The 27,124-nt window shown below is 44.8% G+C and overlaps 1 protein-coding gene across 1 annotated transcript in view; it reads right to left on the reverse strand.

Annotated features, from left to right (window-relative positions):
* Positions 1–4,019: 4,019 nt before the first annotated feature.
* Positions 4,020–27,124, reverse strand: part of LOC143982676 (GTPase NRas) — a 61,572-nt gene continuing 38,467 nt past the window's right edge. Inside the window, exons 2-5 of the mRNA XM_077481596.1 lie at positions 8,075–8,202; positions 6,677–6,855; positions 5,920–6,079; positions 4,020–4,139 (exon numbers count right to left, since the gene is read on the reverse strand). Coding sequence (XP_077337722.1) covers positions 4,020–4,139; positions 5,920–6,079; positions 6,677–6,855; positions 8,075–8,185 — 570 coding nt within the window. The 5' untranslated portion in view covers positions 8,186–8,202. The remainder of the gene's footprint in view (positions 4,140–5,919; positions 6,080–6,676; positions 6,856–8,074; positions 8,203–27,124) is intronic.

Raw genomic sequence — 27,124 nt, forward strand, 5'->3', positions numbered from 1 at the left:
AGCGAGAGAGAGCGAGAGAGAGCGAGAGCGAGCGAGAGCGAGCGAGAGAGAGCGAGAGAGAGAGAGCGAGGGAGAGAGAGCGAGCGAGAGCGAGAGCGAGGGAGAGAGAGCGAGGAGAGAGAGCGAGAGAGAGCGAGGGAGAGAGAGGAGAGAGAGCGAGAGCGAGGGAGAGCGAGAGCGAGGGAGAGCGAGCGAGCGAGAGCGAGCGAGAGAGAGCGAGCGAGCGAGAGCGAGCGAGCGAGAGAGAGCGAGTGCCGGGAGAGAGAGCGAGCGCCGGGAGAGAGAGCGAGCGCCGGGAGAGAGAGCGAGCGAGAGCGAGGGAGAGAGAGAGCGAGCGAGAGCGAGCGCCGGGAGAGAGAGCGAGCGAGAGCGAGAGAGAGCGAGCGAGCGAGAGCGAGGGAGCGAGAGCGAGGGAGAGAGAGCGAGGGAGAGAGAGCGAGGAGAGAGAGCGAGGGAGAGAGAGCGAGGGAGAGAGAGCGAGGGAGAGAGAGCGAGGGAGAGAGAGCGAGGGAGAGAGAGCGAGGGAGAGAGAGCGAGGGAGAGAGCGAGGGAGAGAGCGAGGGAGAGAGAGCGCGAGCGCCGGGAGAGAGCGCCGGGAGAGAGCGCCGGGAGAGAGCGCCGGGAGAGAGCGCCGGAGAGAGCGCCGGGAGAGAGAGCGAGCGCCGGGAGAGAGAGCGAGCGCCGGGAGAGAGAGCGAGAGCCGGGAGAGAGAGCGAGAGCCGGGAGAGAGAGCGAGAGCCGGGAGAGAGAGCGAGCGAGAGCGAGCGCCGGGAGAGAGAGCGAGCGAGAGCGAGCGCTGGGAGAGCGAGCGAGAGCGAGCGCCGGGAGAGCGAGCGAGAGCGAGGGAGAGAGAGCGAGAGCGAGGGAGAGAGAGAGCGAGAGAGAGCGAGGGAGAGAGAGCGAGAGAGAGCGAGCGAGCGAGAGCGAGCGCCGGGAGAGAGAGCGAGCGCCGGGAGAGAGAGCGAGAGCCGGGAGAGCGAGAGCCGGGAGAGAGAGCGAGAGAGAGCGAGCGCCGGGAGAGAGAGCGAGAGAGAGCGAGCGCCGGGAGAGAGAGCGAGAGAGAGCGAGCGCCGGGAGAGAGAGCGAGCGCCGGGAGAGAGAGCGAGAGCCGGGAGAGAGAGCGAGCAAGGAGCGCCGGGAGAGAGAGCGAGCGAGAGCGAGCGCCCGGAGAGGCGAGCGAGAGCGAGCGCCGGGAGAGCAGCGAAGAGCGAGGGAGAGAGAGAGCGAGAGAGAGCGAGGGAGAGAGAGCGAGAGAGAGCGAGGGAGAGAGAGCGAGAGAGAGCGAGCGAGCGAGAGCGAGCGCCGGGAGAGAGAGCGAGAGCCGGGAGAGAGAGCGAGAGCCGGGAGAGAGAGCGAGAGCCGGGAGAGAGAGCGAGAGCCGGGAGAGAGAGCGAGAGCCGGGAGAGAGAGCGAGAGCCGGGAGAGCGAGCGAGAGCGAGCGAGAGCGAGCGCCGGGAGAGAGAGCGAGCGAGAGCGAGCGCCGGAGAGCGAGCGAGAGCGAGCGCCGGGAGAGCGAGCGAGAGCGAGGGAGAGAGAGAGCGAGAGAGAGCGAGGGAGAGAGAGCGAGAGAGAGCGAGCGAGCGAGAGCGAGAGCCGGGAGAGAGAGCGAGAGCCGGGAGAGAGAGCGAGAGCGCGGGAGAGAGAGCGAGAGCCGGGAGAGAGAGCGAGAGAGAGCGAGCGCCGGGAGAGAGAGCGAGAGAGAGCGAGCGCCGGGAGAGAGAGCGAGAGAGAGCGAGAGAGAGCGAGCGCCGGGAGAGAGAGCGAGAGAGAGCGAGAGAGAGCGAGCGCCGGGAGAGAGAGCGAGAGAGAGCGAGCGCCGGAGAGAGAGCGAGAGAGAGCGAGCGCCGGGAGAGAGAGCGAGAGAGAGCGAGCGCCGGGCGAGAGAGCGAGCGCCGGGCGAGAGAGCGAGCGCCGGGCGAGAGAGCGAGCGCCGGGCGAGAGAGCGAGCGCCGGGCGAGAGCGAGCGCCGGGCGAGAGAGCGAGCGCCGGGAGAGAGAGCGAGCGCCGGGAGAGAGAGCGAGCGCCGGGAGAGAGAGCGAGGGAGAGAGAGGGAGAGAGAGGGAGAGAGAGCGAGGGAGAGAGAGGGAGAGAGAGCGAGGGAGAGAGAGGGAGAGAGAGCGAGGGAGAGAGAGGGAGAGAGAGCGAGCGAGGGAGAGAGAGCGAGAGAGAGCGAGGGAGAGAGAGCGAGAGAGAGCGAGCGAGGGAGAGAGAGCGAGAGAGAGCGAGCGAGCGAGAGCGAGGGAGAGAGAGCGAGCGAGCGAGAGCGACAGAGAGAGCGACAGAGAGAGCGACAGAGAGAGCGAGAGAGAGCGAGAGAGAGAGAGCGAGAGAGAGCGAGGGAGAGAGAGAGCGAGGGAGAGAGAGAGCGAGGGAGAGAGAGAGCGAGGAGAGAGAGAGCGAGGGAGAGAGAGAGCGAGGGAGAGAGAGAGCGAGGGAGAGAGAGAGCGAGGGAGAGAGAGAGAGAGCGAGGGAGAGAGAGAGAGCGAGGGAGTGAGAGAGAGCGAGGGAGAGAGAGAGAGCGAGGGAGAGAGAGAGAGCGAGGGAGAGAGAGAGAGCGAGGGAGAGAGAGACGAGGGAGAGAGAGAGCGAGGGAGAGAGAGAGCGAGGGAGAGAGAGAGCGAGGGAGAGAGAGAGCGAGGGAGAGAGAGAGCGAGGGAGAGAGAGAGCGAGGGAGAGAGAGAGCGAGGGAGAGAGAGAGCGAGGGAGAGAGAGCGAGGGAGAGAGAGCGAGGGAGAGAGAGCGAGGGAGAGAGAGCGAGGGAGAGAGAGCGAGGGAGAGAGAGCGAGGGAGAGAGAGCGAGGGAGAGCGCGCGCCGGGAGAGAGAGCGAGAGAGAGCGAGCGCCGGGAGAGAGAGCGAGAGAGAGCGAGCGCCGGGGAGAGAGAGCGAGAGAGAGCGAGCGCCGGGAGAGAGAGCGAGAGAGAGCGAGCGCCGGGAGAGAGAGCGAGAGAGAGCGAGCGCCGGGAGAGAGAGCGAGAGAGAGCGAGCGCCGGGAGAGAGAGCGAGAGCCGGGAGAGAGAGCGAGAGAGAGCGAGCGCCGGGAGAGAGCGAGCGCCGGGAGAGAGCGCCGGGAGAGAGCGAGCGCCGGGAGAGGGGGGGAGAGAGAGAGAGAGAGAGAGAGAGAGAGAGGGGAGAGAGAGGGGAGAGAGAGGGGAGAGAGAGGGGAGAGAGAGGGGAGAGAGAGGGGAGAGAGAGGGGAGAGAGAGGGAGAGAGAGGGAGAGAGAGGGAGAGAGAGGGAGAGAGAGGGGAGAGAGAGGGGAGAGAGAGGGGGAGAGAGGGGAGAGAGAGACGCACTAGAATTAGAATTAAGGGAGGTGGTTTTCTGTGGCAATTTGCCATAAAAAGTGATCTGATCCTCACCAGAATAGACAAAAATAGTGTGCTTAAGCTGATAAACACAAAAGCAATCCTTTGTGTCTTTACTGAACACAACCATTAACATTCATAGTGCTGCCAGAAAAAGTAAGTGAACCCTAGAGTTAATAGTTGGTTGAACCTCCTTTGTCAGCAATGACTAAACCGGGATTTTCAGGTGCTCTGGATGAGACCCGTTTAAAAAAGTTAAAAAAAGCTACTTCAGCTCATATTTGTAAGACATCTGCTGTGAAGTCATTACGCAGCATCTCTATGGGTTTAAAGCAGTAATTCATTGTACCTACAGGTACTTTACATCTCCTGAACGTGCACCATTTTAGGAAGGTATTCATATTGTACAGAGTGGGCCAAACTCCCTCTTCTAGGTTCCTGTCGGTGCTCTTGGCTCCTCCTGTTCTGTGTCTGACACCATAGAAAGCAGCTTGCACCCAAGGCACACTACCAACGCTTGGTTATTGGTGCAGAAACCTAATGTACTAACCTATAACTACATGCACTACTGTCACCCCAATTATAAAATCCAGTTCTGCCACTGGATTTCATCATTAGAGTAGATTTCATCATGCCTATACATGGCCCAGTCTACTACTGGGCCACTTGCACTACAAATTGCGGATTTGTAAAGGCTGTAATGCTCTTACCTATTTACATGAGAGAGCAGGGCAATCGGATACAGCCTTGGTTGCTGTCTTCATTGCTGTCCAGTTTTTTCATCCTGTACTGATGGATTTCACGGACCAGTGTATAGAAAGCATCTTCAACACCCTACAATAACCATTTAAGAACAAAAAGGTTCATTAAAAACAAAGAAAAAAAAACTGCAGCACTATTTAAGCAAGTTGTCACTTTACATGATCACACTGCAACACAGTGCAACAACTAAAATCAAAATTAGCAACATGTGGAAACCATCTATTAGGCTATTTATGTTAGATTAAGAAAATTGCAGACATTGTGGTGACTTTCCCCACTGTTATTTGCCTACTTTCAATCCAAATAGCTAAAGTCTTTTTTCATTAAGACAGTAGTGTGACAAATATTGCATTGCATAGCAACTTGATGCGTACATATGCTCCTACTGCTCCAAGATGAGTCAGCACTCAGCTGTATGGTCTGTATAGTCTGGGGTGCAGGCCTAGTTGCAACTGAGGCGATTCAAGTAACAAAGATCCAGATGGCTGCACACCCAACTGAAGATACAAAAAAAATTGCCTTTATTGTAACGCCACATATAAAAGCAACACCGATGTACAGACAGCGGAGGGGAGATAGATAGATAGATATATATATAGTAACACTATAACTCGCACTATAACAGCGTTTTCTCAAAATTGCCTTGATGAGTAAAATTAAGGTGAATTTATGCAATTAAGACTTTGTAGAAAGCGTCTACAATTTGTATACTAAGAAATAAACGTAAACAAAGGCGCATGCACAATTCCCCCTCTGTGCAGTCTGAGGCTTGATTCACACTAATTCACACTGCGTTTTTCGATGCATTTTGCAGAAATGCAGTGAAATTTTTTTTTTTAACATGGGTTCCTATGGAATATGTTCACATCAATGCATTTTAGTGCCTCTGAGTTTTTGGAAAGGGTCGGGGACCTTTTTTCCTGCAAAATGCGGCGTTTTTCATGTAATAGAATTCTTTGGACCCGCACCAAAACGCAAGTACCGCATTTTTACCGTGATTTGTGTTTGGTTTTTTTACACTGTATATAGCTGGTTTCTAAGGAGAGGGCCAGGAAGCCGGCCGCCACGTCCTCAGCAACCACTGAGTCATCAGCTGTCAGCCGACTTCCCGCTGAATGTAAAAAATAAAAAATGGAGAGAACTGTCCCCCCATCGGATAGTGTCCACCATGTACTGCGCAGGCGCAGTGCTTGCGCAGTACGGAGAAAAAGGAGACCCCCGAAAGTCTCTGAAGATGAACGGCGCATGCGCATTTAATAGTACCTTCTGCCCAGTGTCCAGGTTCAAGCCCCACCATGCAAGTGGACATATGGTAGATGTTAAACAGCACTTAGTAAAAGGGCCCCTCGCGGACTCGCAGCGCTTCGGGCATGGCCTCACTTTGCTCGGCAATTTTTTATTCTAACTCCACTTGGATGGTGGGGCTTGAACCAGGACTCGGTGCGCAGGAATCGTTCATCGGGACCCCAAAAGGACCGCGCTATACCACAGATGGACACCAGAGGCAAAAGCTCCCAGAGGTGATTCAGTTTGCATAGGTAGCACTATACAAGTCACTTATTCATTTAGGGCGGACACTATGCGATGGGGGACAGTAGTCGACAAGACACCGGTAAAACAAAAAAAAAAAAAAGAGGAAAAAAAAAAAAAAAAAGAAACGGCGTGGTGTCTCCCCCCCCAGGTCTATACCAGGCCCTTGGGTCTAAAAATCGCGGTAAAAAACGTGTGTCCAAAAACGTGGCAAGCACCGCAAAAAGCACTGCAGAAACGCTCAAAAGCAACATCCATAGATGTGAATCGAGCCTGATTCACTAATTTCTGTGCAATAGTTTGACATTTAAAAAGCACATACCTGTCTTGTTTTCGCAGAGGTCTCAATGAAGGGGATACCATAACTTCTTGCCAGCTCCTGAGCTTGCTTGGTGTCTACAGTCCTGGTTGGCAAATCACACTTGTTACCTACAAGTACCATAGGGACATCATCCGAGTCTTTCACTCTCTTTATTTGTTCCCTGTGTTAGAAAAAAAACTTTTTTTTTTTAGGAAACAGCACAGATATTAATAGTACTGATTTAATACAGAAATGCCATGCATAATAAACAATGTGCGAATTGCAGTAATCTTATTTATTAAGCTCACAAATGCTGGAAGAATACCAATTTGTTTCTTTTGATTATTATACATTGCTCCATGCTTTGCTGTAAAAGCCTGTCACCAAAATATTCTATGTTATGGGAAGCCAGCAACGGCAACAAAGCACTATTTCCTGTTGGCTTGCATTTAAAAACCATAAACAGATATGTTTGCCCAGGTGATCTCTACTGTTGCCCAGCAATAACTTGGGAGGACAGGTATTCAACTCTTACTGCCGGGGGTGTAAGGGCTATGTCTCAACAGAACTGCTTTCTGGCTACATTTTCATAGGCTAAAAATGTATGGTTATTTGAGGGACCAACTTACAAAGCAAAAATGAACTGGCCACCCAAAGTGAAAATGGAAGGCCGATACTGCCAGCAAAATAGTTAGACATTCCCATAAAGAAAAGAAAAAAGAAAACTTTCCCTATTAAGAAAATTTAACATCTTATTAATGAAAAAGTGCACAATTACCTATATGAATTGATGTCAGCAAAAGACTTGCTATTGTTAATAGCAAACACGCAAAGGAACCCTTCACCAGTTCGCATATACTGGTCACGCATGGCACTGTACTCCTCTTGGCCTGCAGTGTCCAAAATATCCAGCAAGCATGTCTCCCCATCAATCACCACCTGCTTTCTGTAGGAATCCTAGAGTAAAACAGGTAAAAATTTGTTACGACAATATAGACAGACATCGGTTTAAATTTTTCTGCTGTCTTTTATGGAGTTTCAGCTAGAAGATTTGTATTTGTAAATTCACACAGCTCCCAACACACTGGTATTTTAAACCCTTCTGCTAATCCTTCATAATTACAAAATACCTCTGTTTATTTAATGTAAGACAACCCAAAGAATCTGTGTACTTGAGTCTGCCTACCTGCCAGATGACTCGGGAATACTCAAGAGCGCATAGAAATTGCCTTTGTGGTATTTGCTTTTAAAGGCCAGGGCAGATGTGCAAATCGAGGGGCAGAGACTGCCCTTGAACATACACAAAAGCAACTTTATTGGGTACACCTAACACTCAGTAGGAACAGCCTACTTTATTTGAAGCATGGGATCCAACAAAAGCAGCAGAGCCTAATGAATTACGAGAAACCATCACACACACACACACACACACACACACACACACACACACACACACACACACACACACACACACACACACACACACACACACACACACATAATTTGATTTACGGTGTTTTGATCCCTTCTACTTCTAGAATATAATCTCATCTCAATTACCTACCTTTAGGCTGGGTTCACATTTGTGCGGTGCGGGACACTGCATGTAATTTGGAGAGGAAATATCAATGCATTCCTATTGAAATCACGATTCTTTGCAGTGCAATTTGAGCCTATTCATTTTGTATGGGCTTAATTTGTACCGCACAAAAAAGGTGCAAACATTTTATTGCCGCACCAGAATCGGATCACATGGGTGCTTTGCTATGGAAACAATGTTTACTGCGTACCTGTATTGTTTATCATTTTTATAAAATATTTTCAAAACACCTTGTACATTGGTTCACATTGGCTCTGCATTGTGTTGGCACCTCAGGCCATTCATTTGAATGGGCTGCTGTGCCTCCTGCAAACTTACGAAAAAAGGTCCCTGCACCTCTACTGAAAATGCAGCCCGAATGGAAAGCACAAATGCAGAAACTGCGCTGTGATTAGGATTATGTTAGAATAATGGTGCGCATCTCCTAAACTACAACACGTTTTGGTCTGCAGGTGGTTGTGGGAGCAGAACAGGCGCAGCACCGCAGCAACCACACGCACAAAACGTGAACCTAGCCAAGCCTAGGAAAACAAAAACATCTTAGCTGATAAGCAAGGTGACAAGTGTATAACTTACCTCAATCGTAGGGTCGTACTCGTCTACAAAATGGTTCTGTATAAGCTGTATTGTTAAGGCACTTTTTCCAACACCACCGGCTCCCACCACCACCAATTTGTATTCTGTCATTTCTGTAGACCGATTTCCTGATAGAAAAAATAAAGCACGTTCAGTAGACTTTATATGCAGCCTGTATTAGGGGAGACATACAGGCAACAACTGTGGCCCTTTTTCTGAAGATGGTAACTGCCTGGATGACTTAACTTTAACTGAAAGGCATGTAGCCAGCAAAGTCAAACTCAGGTACAAACTTGGTCATTGATGCAACTGGATTAACACTAGGGCTGCAACTAACGATTATTTTCATAATCGATTAGTTGGCTGATTATTGTTTTGATTAATCGATTATTTGGTTAATAACCTTTTAAAAAAAAAAAAAAAAAAAAAAAAAGTGGGACAAATTGATGTTCATTTTCAACCACAGTGACAGGAAAATTTGGAAATAGAAAACTTCTTAGTCAAAGGAATTTCCAGACAGTGTTTGTGGTTTTCGGTCAGAAATTACATTAATTTTAAAAACAGAATGTTAAAAACAAGTGAGAATTTCAAACAAAATTCTTTCATTCAGCGAGTGTACAAAGATTTTCATCTGAATATTGTCATCTGCAAATTAATCCGTGAGGCCAGCATAAGGCTCGGTACACACCTATGCTGTTTGCTTTTGATCTGTTTCTGTAGTGCTTTTTGCTGTACGTTTTGATATTTGCGCACGTGATTTTACAGCAGTTTGCATTTTTGCTTTTTTTTTGGGCAGATTAAAAAACACAAATTGCTGCAGAAACGCACTACATGCTTTTCTGCAGCTTCTCCATTGAAGTATATTGAACCAATAAAGCACCGTTTTGCATTACAAGTCCCTGACCCTTTCAGATGTGATCGTGTCCCATGTACCACGTGTATCATGTAAATGAACTGTAGTGCATTTCTGCAAAAAGCACCAATAAACACATAGATGTGAACCAGGTCTAAGACGTTTAGTAACATAATGGGGTTAAAAAAAATGAAAATTAGCCCTTTATAGTAGAAAAAAAAAAGCAGATAATCACTACTGTAAGGAGTTCATTTTTTACTGTAGAACAGTAATATTAACAGTAAGTAATATTTACAGTAGCAATTTGCTCTTTTTGTATTATAAAGGGCTCATTTTAGTTTTTTTTAACCCCATTATGTTACTGGCCGATTAATCGATTATGAAAATAGTAATTGATTCATTTCATAAACGATTAGTTGTCGATCGATTCGTTGTTTCAGCCCTAATTAACACAACAGCAATATAACTAGGATATTTAGAAGAGGTTGGCAACAGCAGCCTACATATGTGTTCCCGTTGTTGGATGATAGTTTCTAAGTGAAGATTTGTCTCGCTTGAAAAGATGGACAATGACTTTAGCGCAAGAACTACAAACTACAGTTGTGTCCATTGCATATCCCTGGCAGCAGCTCTAAAAAGGTTAGCCATTTTTGCTGCACCAGTACCCCAAAACAGCCTGCTTAAAATAATGTCAAATACCACATAAAGAAGCATTGGAACTGCAACATATCCATTCAGACTAAGGAGACCAAAATTTTACTTTAAAGAAGAAAAAAAAAAAAAAAGAAAAAAAAAAGGGAAAGGGTCAGAACCATAAAGCACGATATTTGGAGAGGGATCAACTAGGCCTTTGAAGGAAAGCATACCATCCCTATACTTTGAATTTGAGCTGTTGCAGGGGGTGGGGTGTGAGCTATAGCAGCACAGGATATTTTGTTAAAACTGATGGCAAGATGAACAAATCATATTATGAGAACATTGTGGGAAACTGCACTAGGTGGAACTTTGACTTACCAAAATGTCAATGATCCAAAACACAAGGTCAAGTTGACAGTTCAGTGGCTGCCAGGGTGGATAAAAATCAATGATTAAAAAATAAATAAATAAGATTTTTCAGACTATCTAAAGATAGTTTTCTATTTAAGATTCATTAATCATTTTGTTTATTCAGCATGAAATGGAGCTTAGTTATGTAGCCCGCGGCTGTATATTCCGAAATATTTACAATTTTGGTAAACTCATTTAATGAATCCAAGCTCTGCAAGCGGAGATAACATGCACTGTATTGATGTAGTCACAAAATGTCACAGTAACCATGAGATGAAACAAAGTTCAGGAATATTCCTTTATCCCATTGTTTTGCAAATCTATGTACACTACAAACTGTGATTGAATCTGTTCTGATATCGCTGTTTTACTAACCTGACAGCTTATTCCAAACAGGGAACCTTCATTTTGTTTGCAAATATTAAAGATTCTACCTACCAGCATGAATAGGTTCTTACATTTAAAGAGCACCTGTCATTTCAGATCCATAGTGGGCATCCGACTCACCAGCTGCTGCCACATTCCTCACCTTGTGGTGTCACGGCCGCATTACCAACCATCCTATTAAAGTGAATCGGACTGTCGTGAGTCAATAGCGGGTCAGAGGAGGAGCTGCTGCAGGACAGAGATGACAGTTGCTCATTAAAAAATTCTTTTTTAAATCAAGTTGATTTTAATCAAGCCTTTTTACTAGCGATTTAAATCAAATCCACCCTGGTGGCTGCAGCTGAAAAGAAAAAAGGTTCTGGAGTGGTGATTACAAAGCTCTGAAAGTCTATATTACTACACCACTATGGTTAAAAAAAAAATTTACACCAGGAGGCTTTTTAACCCAAGAACTTACAGGACTTAGTTTTTGAAAATAATAAAACCACATAAGAAACAAATACATTTAAAAAAAAAAGGGGAGAATAAAGCCTCATTTATAACTATCAAAGACTAAAAGCTGTCACTGATGTCAAAACCAACACACCATAGAAATCACTAAGGAGTCTGTCACATGGGTTTAGAAGTACAGCAAAATGACAGAGTTAACCCATGTTCAAGGCGTGTTAAAACACAGTTCAATATAGAAACATAGGAAAGTGAACGCTGTTGGAAGCTTCAAAAACATGTTCTGAACATGTCAAAAATGTTATAGATCATGCTACAATTCGATAAAGACTGGAGATTGTGTCAAAGTGTAGAGAACATAACATGCTCTAAAATATTTGATGCGAGTAAAGCAAAAGCTAACACTTGTGTATGATTTCCCATCGTCCTGCAATTGTTTTAACTACCTACTGACTTGAGGCAATAAAAATGTGGCAAAATGGTAATTTTTGTTGCATCGCATTTTTAAGCCCATGTGAAAGAAATCCAAGTTCATGAAACCTGGAACAGAACAATTTTTATTTTTTTTTGTTTACAAACTTTATTTGGTACAAAAGATGGTACAAAATATGTAGTACAGTAGTATAAATCAGATCACAGAAAGTCCAATATACACTTGAACAGAACTATTTTATAGCGTATGCAAACTTTAGAACAGGACCTTTTACTACATACTTTATACAATTCGTTTTGGAGTTGTGCTTTTTGTGTCGCTTTTGTTTATTTAAAATCACATGAAAATAAAAAATATATTTGGTTTGATCACTCATGTCACCTTAAAAAAACCTCTCTTTTTCACATCTTACAGACTCTGCCAGTGTTATGCATGCGTATAATTGGGTAAACAACAGTAAGCTACTACAGTATAGACCCAAACAATATACTGAATATCTCATGACAACCGCAAAAAGTTACAAACCGATAAAAAAAAAAAAAAAAAAAGTACTAAAGAATATCGGAGGCACAGAATAAACGTGTCTAGCAACTAGCACAAAACGTGCTAGCTGATTGGAGTTGGGCAGCCAAGTGCCTGTTTTTAAAAACAGAAGTGTTGTCAGGCAGTTATGACACATGATAAAAAACAAAACAAACAAAATAACGCAAATATGATGAATAAGACGGAAGCTTCCTTTTCCTTTCAACATGTACATGACCTATTGAAGTAATAATTATATATATATATATATATATATATAAAAAACTGGACATTTTTAGGTATATGTGTACACATACACTATATTACCAAAAGTAATGGGACACCTGCCTTTACACACATGTGAACTTTAATGGTGTCTTAGTCCAGAGGGTTCAATATTGAGTTGGCCCACTCTTTGCAGCTATAACAGCCTTAACTCTTCTGGGAAGGCTGTCCACAAGGTTTAGGAGTGTGTGTATGGGAATGTTTGACCGTTCTTCTAGAAGCACATTTGTGAGGTCAGTCACTGATGTTGGATGAGAAGGCCCGGCTCGCAGACTGTGCTCCAATTCACCCCAAACATGTTCCATCGGGTCAAGATCAGTTCCTCCAACCCAAACTCACTCATCCATGACTTTATTGACCTTGCTTTGTGCACCGGTCCAAATAATTTGGTGGAGGGGAGATTATGGTATGGGGTTGTTATTCATTGGTTGGCATGGCCCCTTAGTTCCAGTGAAGGGAACTCTTAAGGCGTCAGCATATAAAGACATTTTGGACAATTTCATGCTCCCAATTTTGTGGGAACAGTTTGGGGACGGCCCCTTCCTGTTCCAACATGACTGAGCACCAGTGCACAAACAAGAGCCATAAAGACATGGAAGAGCGAGTTTGGGGTGGAAAAACTTGACTGAATCACAGCCAGTGAGGAGAGAGTAGGAGTGGGGCCAAGCCACATAGCAGGGCAAGGTGGTTTGATCTTTTTAAGTAACATTCTATACATCAAGATAAAAAGCCTCCTGTGTGCAGCAGCCGCCCTCAGCGCCCCCTCCCATACTTACTTGAGCCCCATCTCGATCCAGCGATGTGCACGAGTGCCTTGGCCATCCGGGACACTCCCTCCTAATTGTCAGACACAGCAGCGGCATCATTGGGTCCCACTGCTTTCAAAGTCATTTAGCCAATGAGAGGAGAGAGGGAATGGGGACGAAATGCAGCTCCATGTTTGAATGGACACTCAGGGCTGCGGCTTGGCTTGGGTGCCCCCATAGCAAGCTGCTCACTCAATAGGAGGGAGGGGCCAGGAGCGCCAGCGAGAGACCTGAGAAGAGGAGGATCCAGGCTGCTGTGCACACAACAGGTAAGTATAAAAAAAAAATTTCTTTAAAAACAACAATGGGAGACTTAGTATCACTAAGTTTGCTATAAGCTCATGTATGAAACATTTGGCAGTTTTTTTCCATGAAATTCAGTTTTCATCCTTTATGGCATCTAATGCCACGTACACACGAGCGGACTGTATGGCGTACTTAGTCCGTCATACAATCCGACGGACAGTCCGTCATACTTTCCACTGAATGGAGTTGACCACACACGGATACCCAAACAGTCCGACGAAAGCTTGCGCGATGACGTGTACAGCACGTACGACGGGACTAGAAATAGGAAGTCCAATACACAGCAAAGCACCCTTCCGCCGTGTAAATCCTTTCTGGGCATGCGCCATTCTTAGTCCGTCGAACTAGCATACTGACAAGCGGATTGTCCGCTGAAACCAAAGTACGACGGACAGAATTTCGAAAAATCCGAAATACTTAGTACGCCGGACTGCACGCTGAAAAAGTCAGCTGAAGCCCACACACGAGCGGACTGTCCGCTGAAATGTGTTTCGACGGACTAAGTAGGCCATACAGTCCGCCCGTGTGTACGCGGCATTAGGCCCCTTTCACACTGAGGCACTTTGCAGGTGCTAAAGTGCTAAAACTAGCGCCTGCAAAGCTCCTTGAAAGAGCTGCTCAGTGCACTCCAATGTGAAAGCCCTGAGGGTTTTCACACTGGAGTAGTGCGCTTGCAGGACGGTCAAAAAAGTCCTGCAAGCCGCATCTTTGGAACGCTGGAAAAGCGGTGTATTTACCGCTAATAAAGCGCCCCTTCCCATTGAAAACAATGGGGCAGCGCTTCAAACCCTCCTACAAAGCACCGGGCAGTTTTAACCCTTTCTCAGCTGCTAGCGGCCGATCAGCGCCGCTAAGACGTCGGTAAAGTGCCGCCAGTGCGAAAGTAGCCTTAGTGCTGCTGAACTCAATCAACCTTTTCAGGAATTTTCTGTGTAAATGCACTCACTCCAGTGTCAACTACACAATATTTGTTTGGACCAGCTTCCTGGTCGTGATAACGTGACATTTGTGTCAGCACCAATGCTTGCAGTTACACTGGGAGACACAGATGGCACCCGATAAAAGGAGGTGCAAAAGAAAAGAAATTCATCAAAAGATCACTAGATATTTTAGTTAAAATTGCATATTTAAACATACTGAAAATAACTTTTATAAAATTATGCTACATTAACTCGGTCATCATTAGTATTTTGAAGCCTAGATATTTAGACCATGTTCAGCAGTGCTCATATACATCAGTTAACCTGACAACGCTATAGCTAATTTTTCAGTTTTATATTGGGCCTGAAAACTAGGAATGTACACAGCGGTACATTCCTAGTTCTGTGCTGCAAGGCAAATTAATGTTCTCGCAGCAACGGGGTATTTCTTGAACATGTAAGCATTGTTTTGTGGGATTCATGGACAAGAACTCAGAATGTGCAGGGCAAAGATAGATGTGTGGAAAATATGCAGTTATATGCAAGTTTAAGTAAATGTGACAAAAAAGACTTACATAAACCACGTTATCGCCTGCTAAATTAGGTCTTAAAAAATGCTATTCTAACAAGCTTTGATTGACATGGCTCACATACCTCACACAGCCTGGGAGCAGCACCTGACGGACAGAGGAAGGAAAAGGCAGGACACGGCTGGGAAGGACAGGGCCTCAAGGGATGTACAGGCTGCACACAATATGTGGAAAACAATCAAGATTTTCTCTGTGTTTATGCCTTGAATGGCCAACTGTAGCATGAAATATAATGTAGAAAGTCTAAACATTCAGCTTTTGCGCAAATGTAGACGCAAAAGTCATTAATATGGCCACAATTTGCAGCAGTGCTTAGAACGATGTAATGTTTGAGATTCCCTTTTAACCACTTGCCGACCAGCCGCCATCATACTGTGGCAGGTTGGCTCTATTGCACGAATCGCTGCAGCTGCATGTCAGTTCATGAAATAGATACAGTGGGGGTGCGCGCCTGCGGCGATGCGTGTGCCGGGCAGGAGCGATGTCAGTCGGCGACCCTCAATTGCTCCACAACAGAGCCCGAACGGGAACCTGCCAATGTAAACAAACCCTGTTATGACAGGGGGGTAGAGAGACCGCCTTATCCTAGTGATCAGGAACAGCAATGTCTCTCCTCCAACCAGTCCCCTCCTCCCACAGTTATAAGCACCTCCCAGGGAACACATTTAATCCCTTGATCACCACTAGTGTTAGCCCCTTCCCTGCCAATGTAATTTATACAGTGATCAGTATATTTTTATAGCACCGATTGCTGTATAAATGTCACCGATCTCCAAAAAGTGTCACGTGTCCGATCTGTCTGCCACAATGTTGCAGTCCCGCTAAAAATCACTGATCACCGCCATTACTAGTAAAAAAATAAAAAATAAATGCCATAAATCTATTCCCTCTTTTGTAGACAATATAAATTGCTTTAGTTTCACTCTTTGGCACTCTTGTTTATAGCGCAAAAAATTAAGACCGCAGGAGGTCATCAATACCACCAACAGAAACCTATTTTGGGGGGGGTGGACAAATTTTGGTTGGGTACAATTGTTAGTTAAAGCGACGCAGCGCCGTATTGCATAAAAATGGCCTGGTCATTAAGGGGGTAAATCCTTCCAGTCCTCAACTGGTTATAAAAGCTATTAGGGTTCAGCATGTATGGACATACCTTAGAGCCGGTTCACACAGCGGGCGATGCGAGGCGACACGACTCGCAAGTCGCCCCCGTTCTGTACAATGGAACCGTTCTGAGAGGAGCGACTCGAGTCGCTCCGACTCAGAAAAAAGGTTCCTGTACTACTTTTGGGCGACCTCGGGGCGACTTGCATTGACTTCTATACAGAAGTCATCTGCAAGTTGCCGCTGAGGTCGCGGCGAGGCAAGTCGGAGTCGCCTCGCCTGCAGTGTGAACCGGCCCTTACTGTTTTCTTTTTTTGTTTTTTTTCCAATGCTTGCCAAAACAAGGACCTGTAAAAAAACAAAACAAAACAAAACGAAAAAAAAAACGTTGCAGGACATCTGGTGATTGGACCCTAAAAAGCATCCTAAAGCTGACCACAGATTATTCAAAACCATGTATGGGCAGGCTGAATGTACCCAAGGTGATACAACCAGCCTGACAGATTTTACATGTGATAATTGCTAGTGGCTGTCACGGCCACTAGAAATATCCACCACGTTCTCCTGGCAGGACTTGTGTACATTTACTCGTGCCTACCTCTGATCCTCTAAAAACAGATGGGGAGAGGAGCTACGTACACTGAGGGCTAGCTTGCACTGGTGTGTGTACATACACTGACAGGCTGTGTATCACAGTATGCTGAAATGTTCCCTCTTCTCTTACAGACGATCTCTGTGGGAAGAGAGAGAACCGATCTTTCACGTCATGTTTACATATTGGACACAGCGATCACATGGTAGAGGAAGATGTCGCACTTCGAATGACAATCGCGCGGTCATGCAATACTGTATCAATATGAAAATTGTTAATTTTTTTTGAGACCGATAGACTTTTTTTGGTATTTAGTCACCACTGGGGTTTATTTTTAGCAAAAAAGTTTTAGTTTCTAAAATTAAATTTAAATTAAAATTTTGTACAGGAGTAATTTTTCTCCTTCACTGATGAGGCGGCACTGATAATCAGCACACTGATGTCAGAGGACTGCTGATAACCAGCAAATGCTGTTTACACTGATTGGACAAGGCTGATCACATGGTAAAGAGCCGCTGTGATTGGCTTTTTACCCTGAAGGACACAGCAATCACACGTCCCCACCGATGCGTACGGATCGAGAAGCCTGATCACCGGAGGACGTCAATAGATGCCCTTCCAGAAATGTGCGACGAGGCTGCTGCCGTCATTCAGCTATAGGGCAGTCAGGATTCGGAATAGGTTAAGGATCAAAAGTACATATCAATTTGAAAAATAAAGTTTATATGAGCAAAATGAAATACATTCCCAAACATGCCTTCAATTATTAACTCAGTGGAGGTCCCCAAAGGTGTTCCTTATGTTGCAAAAAAAGTGTCAAATTGAATCCAAAGAACTATTGGGAGCACAGCTCCTACCAATTGCCCAAATCACCTTTTAACTTACTATGTTTAGCCAAGGGTTTATTTTCCATAAACCCTTAGAGCCGGTTCACACAGGGGCGACTCAGATCCGACTTCAGGTCGTCCCTAGTCGCCTCAGGTCGGACAACATGTAAAAATCAATGTAAGTGAATGAGAGCCATCTTAATGCACACTACTTAAGTCGCTCAGACTTCAGAAAAGGTTCCTGTACTACTTCAATCCGACTTGTAGGCGACTGGTACCCATTGATTTCTTTGATTGACAGACTGACAGAATTATCAGCTCTCAAGAGGGAATTCCACGCCAAATTTATTTAAAAAATTTGGCGTGGGTTCCCCCTCCGAGAGCATACCAGGCCCTTAGGTCTGGTATGGATTCTAAGGGGAACCCCCCTACACCAAAAAAAACGGCGTGGGGGTCCCCCCAGGAAAGGGGGTGGGGACGAGCGAGACATGTATCTGGAGGGGACCCCCACGCCGTTTTTTCGACGTAGGGGGTTCCCCTTAGACTCCATACCAGACCTAAAAACCTAGAAGCTGATTGGTTGCTATGCACAGCTGCACCACATTTTGTGTGTACTAGTTTTGGTAAATCAACACCTTCCAGCCCCAGGGTGACAACCATACTGCATTTCAGTGCAGCTTAAGGTGCGACTTTGAAAACACCTGTGTGGCTTCATGTACAGATGTCTATTGAAGTCTCACCTGAAATTGTCAAAAGCAGTGCATGTGCTATATTTTATATTGATGCGGCACCGCAAAGTCGGCATCACATCAATTTGAACACTGCCATTGCCCGCAATAGAATGTAACTTGTCATGCGATTTGACCTGACAAATCGCTTCAGTGTGAATTGGGGCTAATTGTCCAAACTTAGTGACTGTAAAGGCTATATATAGATAGCCTTTACAGTCACTTTAAGTTTGGACAATTAGCCCCAATTCACACTGGAGCGATTTGTCAGGTCAAATCGCATGCCGAGTTACATTCTATTGCGGGCAATGGCAGTGTTCAAATTGATGTGACGCCGACTTTGCGGTGCCGCATCGATATAAAATATAGACACACATTTTCATACACACACTAAAATATATAGTCTTAACATAGAAAGTGACTTTCTATTGCTCTCAACCTCCTCCAAATCTTTTCTTCCTATTGTTGCTGCCGTGATCTGACTTCCTGTTACAAAAAGGAGTAGCCATATTCATTCACCATGGTTCCACCATTTGTAGGAACATAACCACCTTCATTTCTCACTCCTGGGATGGACTATAGGAATGTGCAGTGTACATAAAGCAGAGCACATGACCACATCTAACGTGCACTGCTCATTCCAAATAAATAGAAATGAGAAAGAAAAGGAGAGGTTCCAGAGGAGGTTGCAAGAAGGCAAAAAACAAACAGTAAACGCTTATACACACACACAAGAGTTCTTCCTTCAAGTTTACCAAAACCATGTAGTGTAAGGGCCTGCCTGATTGCATACACATTGAAACTCCTAAGGTTTGACTTTATTATATGGTTTTGGTAAATCTGAAGGAAAAACTCAGCAAAAAAATATGATGGTGTGTATGGGGACTAGTTTACACTTGCTTCAAAACACTTTAAGACCCCTTTCACACCAAGTCACCCATAGTGTCGGCAGTAAAACACCGCTATCTTTAGCGGCTTTTACTGTCAGATTTGCGGCGAATTTTGCCCACTAGAAGGGCGCTTTTACACCCCCTTAGCAGTTGAGCAAGGGTTAAAACTGCCTGCAATAGCGGGGTTTTGCTGGCGGTATAGCCGCGCTGCTTTCACACTGGAGACAATGGAGCAGCTGTTTGAGGGCGGATTGCAGGCGCCATTTTCAATGCTATAGTGCCTGCAAAACGCCCTCAATGTGACAGGAGTCTAAAGCTCTCTCAATGCCAGTCAAATCTCCTGTCACTACAAAAAATGGTTAGCTTACAGTCCTGTTTACAACTTGCTTTGGTGCTTTGATGAGGCTTCAAGCTAGCTTTGTCATAGACTTCTATGGAGGCTTTGAAGCACCACTAAAGTTACATGGGGTATAATTTATGAAGCAAAGCCAATTTAAAAGCAGGTGTAAACAGGACTGTAAGCCAACCATTTTATTTAGTGACAGCGTTCGGACGTTTAACAAAGCGTGTCCGAAGCTTTGTCTGCGTAAACTAGGAGTGCAGCGGATCGTGACCGATCCGTGATCCGAACTGTTCAGATCAGCACCCCATGCGATCCGCAGAGCGGTCCTGTTATGGAGTATTTAAGGGCCCACCACAACTGAATGATAAAAGCAAGTGGAAAGGCTTAGATAGTAGTTAGTAGATAGTAGTCATTCAAAACTTATTTTATGCAGGTACCATTACATCTATTACCTAATATCTACTATTAGATAGGATTAGATGATCATAACGAGCTACTATCTAAGCCTCATCAATTTTCAGATCAGCAAAAAAAATATAAAACACTATCCCCTCCCACATTATTTAAATAAAAGGTATAAAACTATCTCCCACCCAATAAAATGCAGCTTATTACAAGCATAAAAACAATCAGCATATCACTGAGGATTTCCGCCAAGCTCACCACCGATCAAAGTTCCTCCAAACAGACCGCCGTGATGAGTCTATTCGCGCAAATCATCAGTGATATGCTATGTTTTATGCTTGTAATAAAGCTGCATTTTATTGCGGGGGGAGATCGTGTTATACCTTTTATTTAAATAAACAATGTGGCTGTGGGGGGGGGGGGGGTGTGGTGTTATTTTTTTTGCTGATCCGAAAATTGATCAGATCCGTGACTCTGATCCGAGGAACGAGCCGATAGTTTTTTGATCTGTTGCACCCCTAGTGTAAACTAGCCCCGTTAATATGCATTGTAGCCAAAGCAAGTGTAAATGAGCCCTAAAAAAACAACAATTAAAAATTGATAACAGGCCAATAACCACTTCAGCCCTGGAAGATTTGGCTGCTGCTCAAAGACCAGAGCACTTTTTGCGATATGGCACTGCGTCGTTTTAACTGACAACTGCGGGGTCGTGAGATACTGAACCCAAACAAAATTGACAATTTTTTTTCCTCACAAAAAGAGCTCTCTTTTGGTGGTATTTAAAGCGGAGGGTCCACCCTAAAGTGGACCTTCCACTCATCGGAATCCTCCCCCCCTCCGGCGCCACAATTGGCACCTTTCAGGGGGGAGGGGGGTGCAGGTACCTGTACAGTACAGGTATCTGCACCCACTTCCGGGATAGCTCTTTACGGAAAGGGGCGTAGATTACGCCCCTTTCCGAAAGTCCCCCGCTGCCTGCTGGGAAACACACAGATCCCAGAGGCAGCGGGTCCATCCTTATTGCGCAGCGCGACTCGCGCATGCGCAGTAGGGAACCGGGAAATGAAGCCGAAAGGCTCCACTTCCTGATTCCCATACCCAAGATGGCGGCGGCAGCACCCGAGAGACGATCGAGAGATCAGCTTCGGGTGCCGACATCGCGGGCGCGCTGGACAGGTAAGTGTCACTATTTTAAAAGTTAGCAGCTGCAGTATTTGTAGCTGCTAGCTTTTAAAAAATAAAAAAAAATTAAAAACGCGGATTCCCGGCGGACTCCCGCTTTAATCAGCTCTACGTTTATTTTTTGCACTATAAACAAAAAAAAAAAAAAAAAAAAAGGAGCGGCAATTTTGGAAAAAAAAAAAAAAATAATAATTTTCTACTTTTTGCTATAATAAACATCCCCACTTTTTATTTTATTTTTTTTAAACTATTTTTTCTCCCCTGAGTTTAGGCCAATATGCATTCTACATATTTTTGGTACTAAAAAAAAAAAATCAAAAATTGCAAGAAGCTTATATTGATTGGTTTGCGCAAACGTTATAGCGCCTACAAAATAGGGGATAGATTTATGACATTTTATTTTTATTTTTTTTAATAGTAATGGCAGCGATCTGCGATTTTTATCCTGACTGACATTATGGTGGACACATCGGACACTTGACAATTATACAGCGATCAGTGCTATAAAAATGCACAGATTACTGTATACATGTCACTGACAGGGAAGGGCTTAAAACTAGGGGGCGATCAAGGGGTTAACTGATCCCTGACTGTGTTATAACTGTAGGAGGAGGGGACTGCAGGAGATGACAGATCATGGTTCCTAGCTATTAGGAACTCACGATCTGCATCTCCTCTCAGAACAGGATAGGGCTGAAACAACTAATCGATTATGAAATCAATCGATTACCATTTTCAGAATCAATTAATCGGCCAGCCGATTAGTGGACCTGCATACAGAATGCATTATTTGTTTACATATCAGTAAATACAGTGCAGCAAACGGTCCATACATGTCAGCAAGTGCCTGAGAACTTGTGAATGTGTGAGGAGCAATGCCACATGGGACATGTAGTCCTGGGCAGGAAGTGAGTGGTTCTAAAGGCAGAAGTTTTCTTTACCTTGCTATTGGGGCACTCTATACTATAGATCAAAAGCAAACAGCATAGGTGTGTACCGAGCCTTATGCTGGCCACACGGATCAATTTTCAGATGAGAATATTCATATGAAAAATCTTTGTACATTTGCTGAATGAAAGAATGTTGTTTGAAATTTTCACTTGTTTTTAACATTGTTTTAAAACGAATGTAACTTCTGAATGAAAAACACATACACTGTCTGAAAATTCCTTTGATCAAGCAGTTTTCTATTTCTAAATTTTCCTGTCACTGTGGTTGAAAACAAATGTCTATTTGACCCCACTAATGATTCTAAAATCGAACGTTCTTAAAATTATATATTTTTTTGAAGGAAGACTTTGTTTTTGTATGGCCAGGATATAATATTACGACAGTTCTGTTTGAAAATCTGCAGTCTAACTGTTTACACACACATTCCTGTTATGCCTCTTGTCCCCTCATGGCCAGCGGCCATCGCAGCCGCCGGTCAAGAGCATCGGCACCCCTGCCTGCTATCCCACTTAAAGAAGCCGACGTACATCTATGACGGCTCGCGGGATTGTGCCGACTTGCCGCATTATAATAATGACGGCGGCTGGTCAGCAAGTGGTTAAGTTGATGTAAATGGATTATTTTAGAAAAATAAGGGTATCGCTCAGCATCACTTTACCCAATTGAGTTACAGGAATGGGTTACCCCCTTCATGACCAGGGTATTTTTTTGCCATTTAGTATTGTGCTACTTTAATTGGCAATTGTGGTCATACAACGCTGTACACAAACAAAACATTTTTTCACAGAAATAGAACCCTTCTTTTGGTGGTAGTTGATCACCACTGGATTTATTATATAAAACAAAAACAAAGACTAAACCTTTCTCCATAAGGGTATACCAACTGGTCTGCATGAACGTTATAGCATCTACAAACTATGGTATACATGCTGGATTTTGTTCTTATACTAATGACTGATCAGCAACTTAAAATGGGACTAATACATAAATAAAAGCTGATCATTGTAAGAACCCCTGCCAGTGTTAAATGGTTTGGCTTATCTGGTGCATTCTGCCGGATAGCGCCAGCGCCCCCCCCCCCCCCCAAAAAGAACAAATACAAACTTACTGGCAGATCACCAGATGAAAATTGAAGAAAGCAAGCCTTAAAAAGATAATTAATGTGGCCACCACATCTATGCTTTTAGGTTCAATGCTGCTTTAATCCTCAAGTCCAGGCTCCTTTAGCACAAAGAAAGTAGCCTAAGATATGGCACACAGGAGGATTTTCTGAACACTTTAAGATGTTCTAGGGGGAAATTTTACTTGTATATAGAGCGTTGTTCCAATCAAGTCACAAAACCAAGTGTAAATAAAAAAAAAGTTGTGTCTAAAATTTTGGATAGCGTAGGGAGGGATTAAAACACCAGTTTTTATATTGCTGTTCATGCCCTCATTAGGATGAATTGCCCTATTTGTCCTGTTCGTTTATCAAAAAAAAAAAAAAAGAAAATGGGGACACTAGTTCTGGTAACCTGGAGAAGGTCCAAAGGGATTCCCTCACTTTGGAGGGATTTTCTCTCACTTCCTGCTTTTGGCTATGGAACAGGAAGTAAATGGAAATCTCCACAAGGGACACAGATGTCAAAAAAGCCTGACAATGGTTATAAAACTCCCTTACGCTATCCAACATGTAAAAAAAAAAAAAAGTTTTTCCTTTAGTTATACTTTAAGACTATTATGTTGGTGATAAAATATATCAGTAGCTAAGATGGATAAGCACTTTATCATCATAGAAAGGTTACTGGCCCTGGTAGTATTACTTTCAGTGTTGACAGGAAAGCACAGCAGTTCTCCATGTAGGAATGTTAGTGCCAAAACAGCTAAAAGATTTTCTTAACCTTTCCCCAAAATAAAGCTTCAACTCAACCAGTCCATAGCACTTAAAAGCCAAGTCCACATTTTGCAAAAAAAATAATAAATTAACATATATTAGAAAAAGATGTGCAATAATTATTCTTGTGCAAACGAGTCTGCAAAGCATTGTAACCGCAATGAGTGGATCACAAATGCAATGCTAGCTGCAGCCGCTTCCTCCAGCGGCAGCTGTCCATAGAGGGTGCCACCCCCTTGATCCATGAGTCCAGCCCCCCGATCGACATGCAGGGACGTCGGACCATGGATTCCAGTTGGGGGGGGGGGGGCTTTTTTAAGCACATGATTAGAGCCAGAGGCTCGAAAAGGGTATCCGGGCGCTGGTGGTGGTTGTTTTGGTTGTGCTGGTGAAGTGCCACCCACTGTCCAGCTCTATGGCCGTACAAAGGAATAGACTCTCAATATGGCCTCTTGCACACAGGTGTAAAAAAAAAAAAAAATAAATAAAATTTTTTTTTTTTTTTTTTACTTACACAACTTTGAATTTAGATACATTGGAGCAAAGCACACCGAAAAAGAATAGATCAGTAATACAGGGCCATAAAGAGATACATAGAATATGTGTTACATTTGAATGCAGCAATTTACATACTTAGGGCCCTTTCACATGTGCAGAACGTTCGTCCGTTTTTCCCTACATCTGTTTACGGGTTAAAACGGACCGCAATGCATGTCTATGGGATCGCAGAGGTTAGCGGATGATCATCAGTTAACGTCAGTTTCCTTCCATTTCCGTTAAGCTCCGGTTTTCTGGACGGAAGAAACCCCTATTTTCTCTTCCGTCAAAAAAACAGAACGGACGTAAAACGGATGTTTGCGGACGATCCAATCCGCTGACATCCGTTTTTCATCAAAAAATATAAATTAATATGTAGAAAAATAACCTCTGACCCAGGTAGTGGTCAGTCACATGCACAAGCACATGCTGCTAGTGGAGAGAGGAGAGGAGAGTGCATGGAAAGAGAGCTGCCTACTGAAGAGAGAGATCTGCCTGAACCTGCGTGACCTGAAGAGAGAGGAGACCTGCCAATAGAGAGAGAGAGAACAGAACAGAACAGCCTGGAGAGAAGTGAAGAAATGGCCAGAGATGTGTCCCATGAACGGCTCATTCAGCTTGTGCATGGCAGGCCAGGTTTATGGGACAAAAGATGTGCTGAGTATAGTGACCGCAACATCACCAGTATGAAGTGGGAGAAAATTTGAGGAGGTCACACCGAACTGGTTGTCGCTTAGTAATAAGCAGCGTCGGATATGTGGTAAGCACTTTGTGGGATGGGTGGCTTGGCATGGTTAAACACGTGACCTGCCATGTGACCATGTTACCTGCCATGTGGCCACGTGGCATGTCACGTGGCCATGTGGTCACGAGGCCACGTGGCCACATGACCATGTGGCCTGCCACGTGGCCTCATGGTAATTTGGTAATGTGGCCACGAGGCCGCGTGACCTCATGACCATGTGGCCTCATATTATACGCAATTGTCATGTTGGAGTTCTATCAGTTCATTGTGTCTACTGTTCCTATTCAGGTGATAAAATCATTACAAGGTGGAGATCCCTTCGAGACCGCTACAGGCGGGAGCTAAATGAGGAGGCAAAAGAAAGCCGGAGCGGAGCAGGACCATTCACAAATAAAAAAAAAAAAAAAAAGCCCTTTGACATACTGGACTTCTTGAGAAGTGTCATGAACTTAAGAAGGTAAGTAAATGCATTATTTCTCCCCTATATTAAATTATTTGGCCTAGTAAAAAAAAAATTATATACTCCAAAGAGGAAGTACAAAAAAGTAAAAGCATACTAGCTCATTATGAATTACTTACCTGTGATGGAAGCCCCCCGCTGTGGTTCCCGTTCCCCTCCTCCGTTGCCGCCATCACTCCCTGAGTGACTTCTGTGTATCGTGGCTCCGGTACGGTGACTGGCCGTAGCCACAATGACGTCATGCACGCGGGAGCCACCAGTCATGGCACAATCGTCTTCGGAAACGGCACGCTTAGTCGCCGTTGTCTACGGGTTTTCTGCTAATCTCTCCAAACCGTGTAGGTTTAGGGGATATTTCTTGCACCTACCTGTATGTATAAGTGGTCCACTTTAATGGCACACATGGATCCATGTATTGTAATAACTCTACTGTACTCACCTGTAATCCATCTATTAACAATTTTACAGTACCACCAGCAACATATCGGATACAGAAGAGTAGGGGGGTGCAGTGGATACCCAGCCTGTGGCAGAGGAAGACATGGGAGTTGGAGGTAGGGAGCAAGCTCCTGAGGAATCCCATCTTCCCAATCAACAGCCATGCTTGAAAGACGTGTGCCACAACATGTGCCTGTAAGTATCCTATATAAAATGTCCCATTTTGAAATGTTGACAGAATAAAATGTGCTAATAAATGTTCCAACCCTCAGATTCGTTCTGTTGGAGCTACTGCTTCAAGAAGCAAGCGTCACGGACAGCACAGACCTGACATAGATGGAGCCATGCTGACATTCATGCAAGAAATGAGGGCAATGAGAAGGGCAGATAGCAATGATCCATTCTCCGACCCCAATAATGAAGATGCCAGTTTTGTCAAAAATCTGTATCACCACATAGCAAAGGTTCCCACTGCTCGTAAAATGGACGTTTACATGTCCATCTTCCATTTTACAGGTGTGTGCGTAAGGGCTGCATCTGGAGATCCCATGCCACCTGTCATTAACCATACCCCAACGTCCATATGTTGAGCAAGCTCCGCAGCATCTTTGTCCCCATCCATACAACCACCCAGGCATTATCCCCCATCACCAACGTGCTCCAGCCCCCACTGCCCAAAATTTAGCACCCCTACCTCAAATGGCACCCACCTATGGAGTCCTCCAGTTCCCAGGCCATTTCTTACATTAATTCTCACCAGTCGTCCAATCCCTATCCCACTTCCCACAGTCCTTATTATCGGGACCTTTAAAAAAAAAAAAAAAAAAAAAAAAAACATTTTATGTTGCCCCATTGTAGTTGGCCACCAAGTTTGCACTGCAGCAATAGATTTTTTTTTGTGTTATATATATTTTTTTTAAATCTGGTTGTACATTTGAATTTATTTTTGCGTTTATATGTTGCGGTCACTGACATTAATAAACATAATTGACTGCATGGAATATTTTATTGTACTCTATATAACACAAAAACAACTGATACAAAAGAATGTGATGGTCATAGGGTCATTGATGATTGAACTTGGCACTAAGAGAATGAAAACTAGAAGCTTTATACACTGATATCAGTCACAAGACTGCTATACTGCCAACATGAAAATGCATTATTTCTTAAAACTATTGCATTTCAAGTTTATGTGGGAAAACAAATACAATGCAGGGTACCAAAAGGGGGTCAAACATGTACTAACAAAGGTGTACCTAATAAAGTGCCTGGTGAGTGTTTTTACACATGTTGATACTGCCACGGAACCTCTCCCTCTGAGGACATGAAATAGTTTGCAAACGTATCACGCATGGTAACAACTGAATTGTTGAGTC

Source organism: Lithobates pipiens, unplaced genomic scaffold (genome assembly GCF_037356315.1).
Source record: "Lithobates pipiens isolate NorthernLeopardFrog02 unplaced genomic scaffold, aLitPip1_a1.2 Scaffold_16, whole genome shotgun sequence".
In the NCBI taxonomy this organism is placed as follows: Eukaryota; Metazoa; Chordata; class Amphibia; order Anura; family Ranidae; genus Lithobates; species Lithobates pipiens.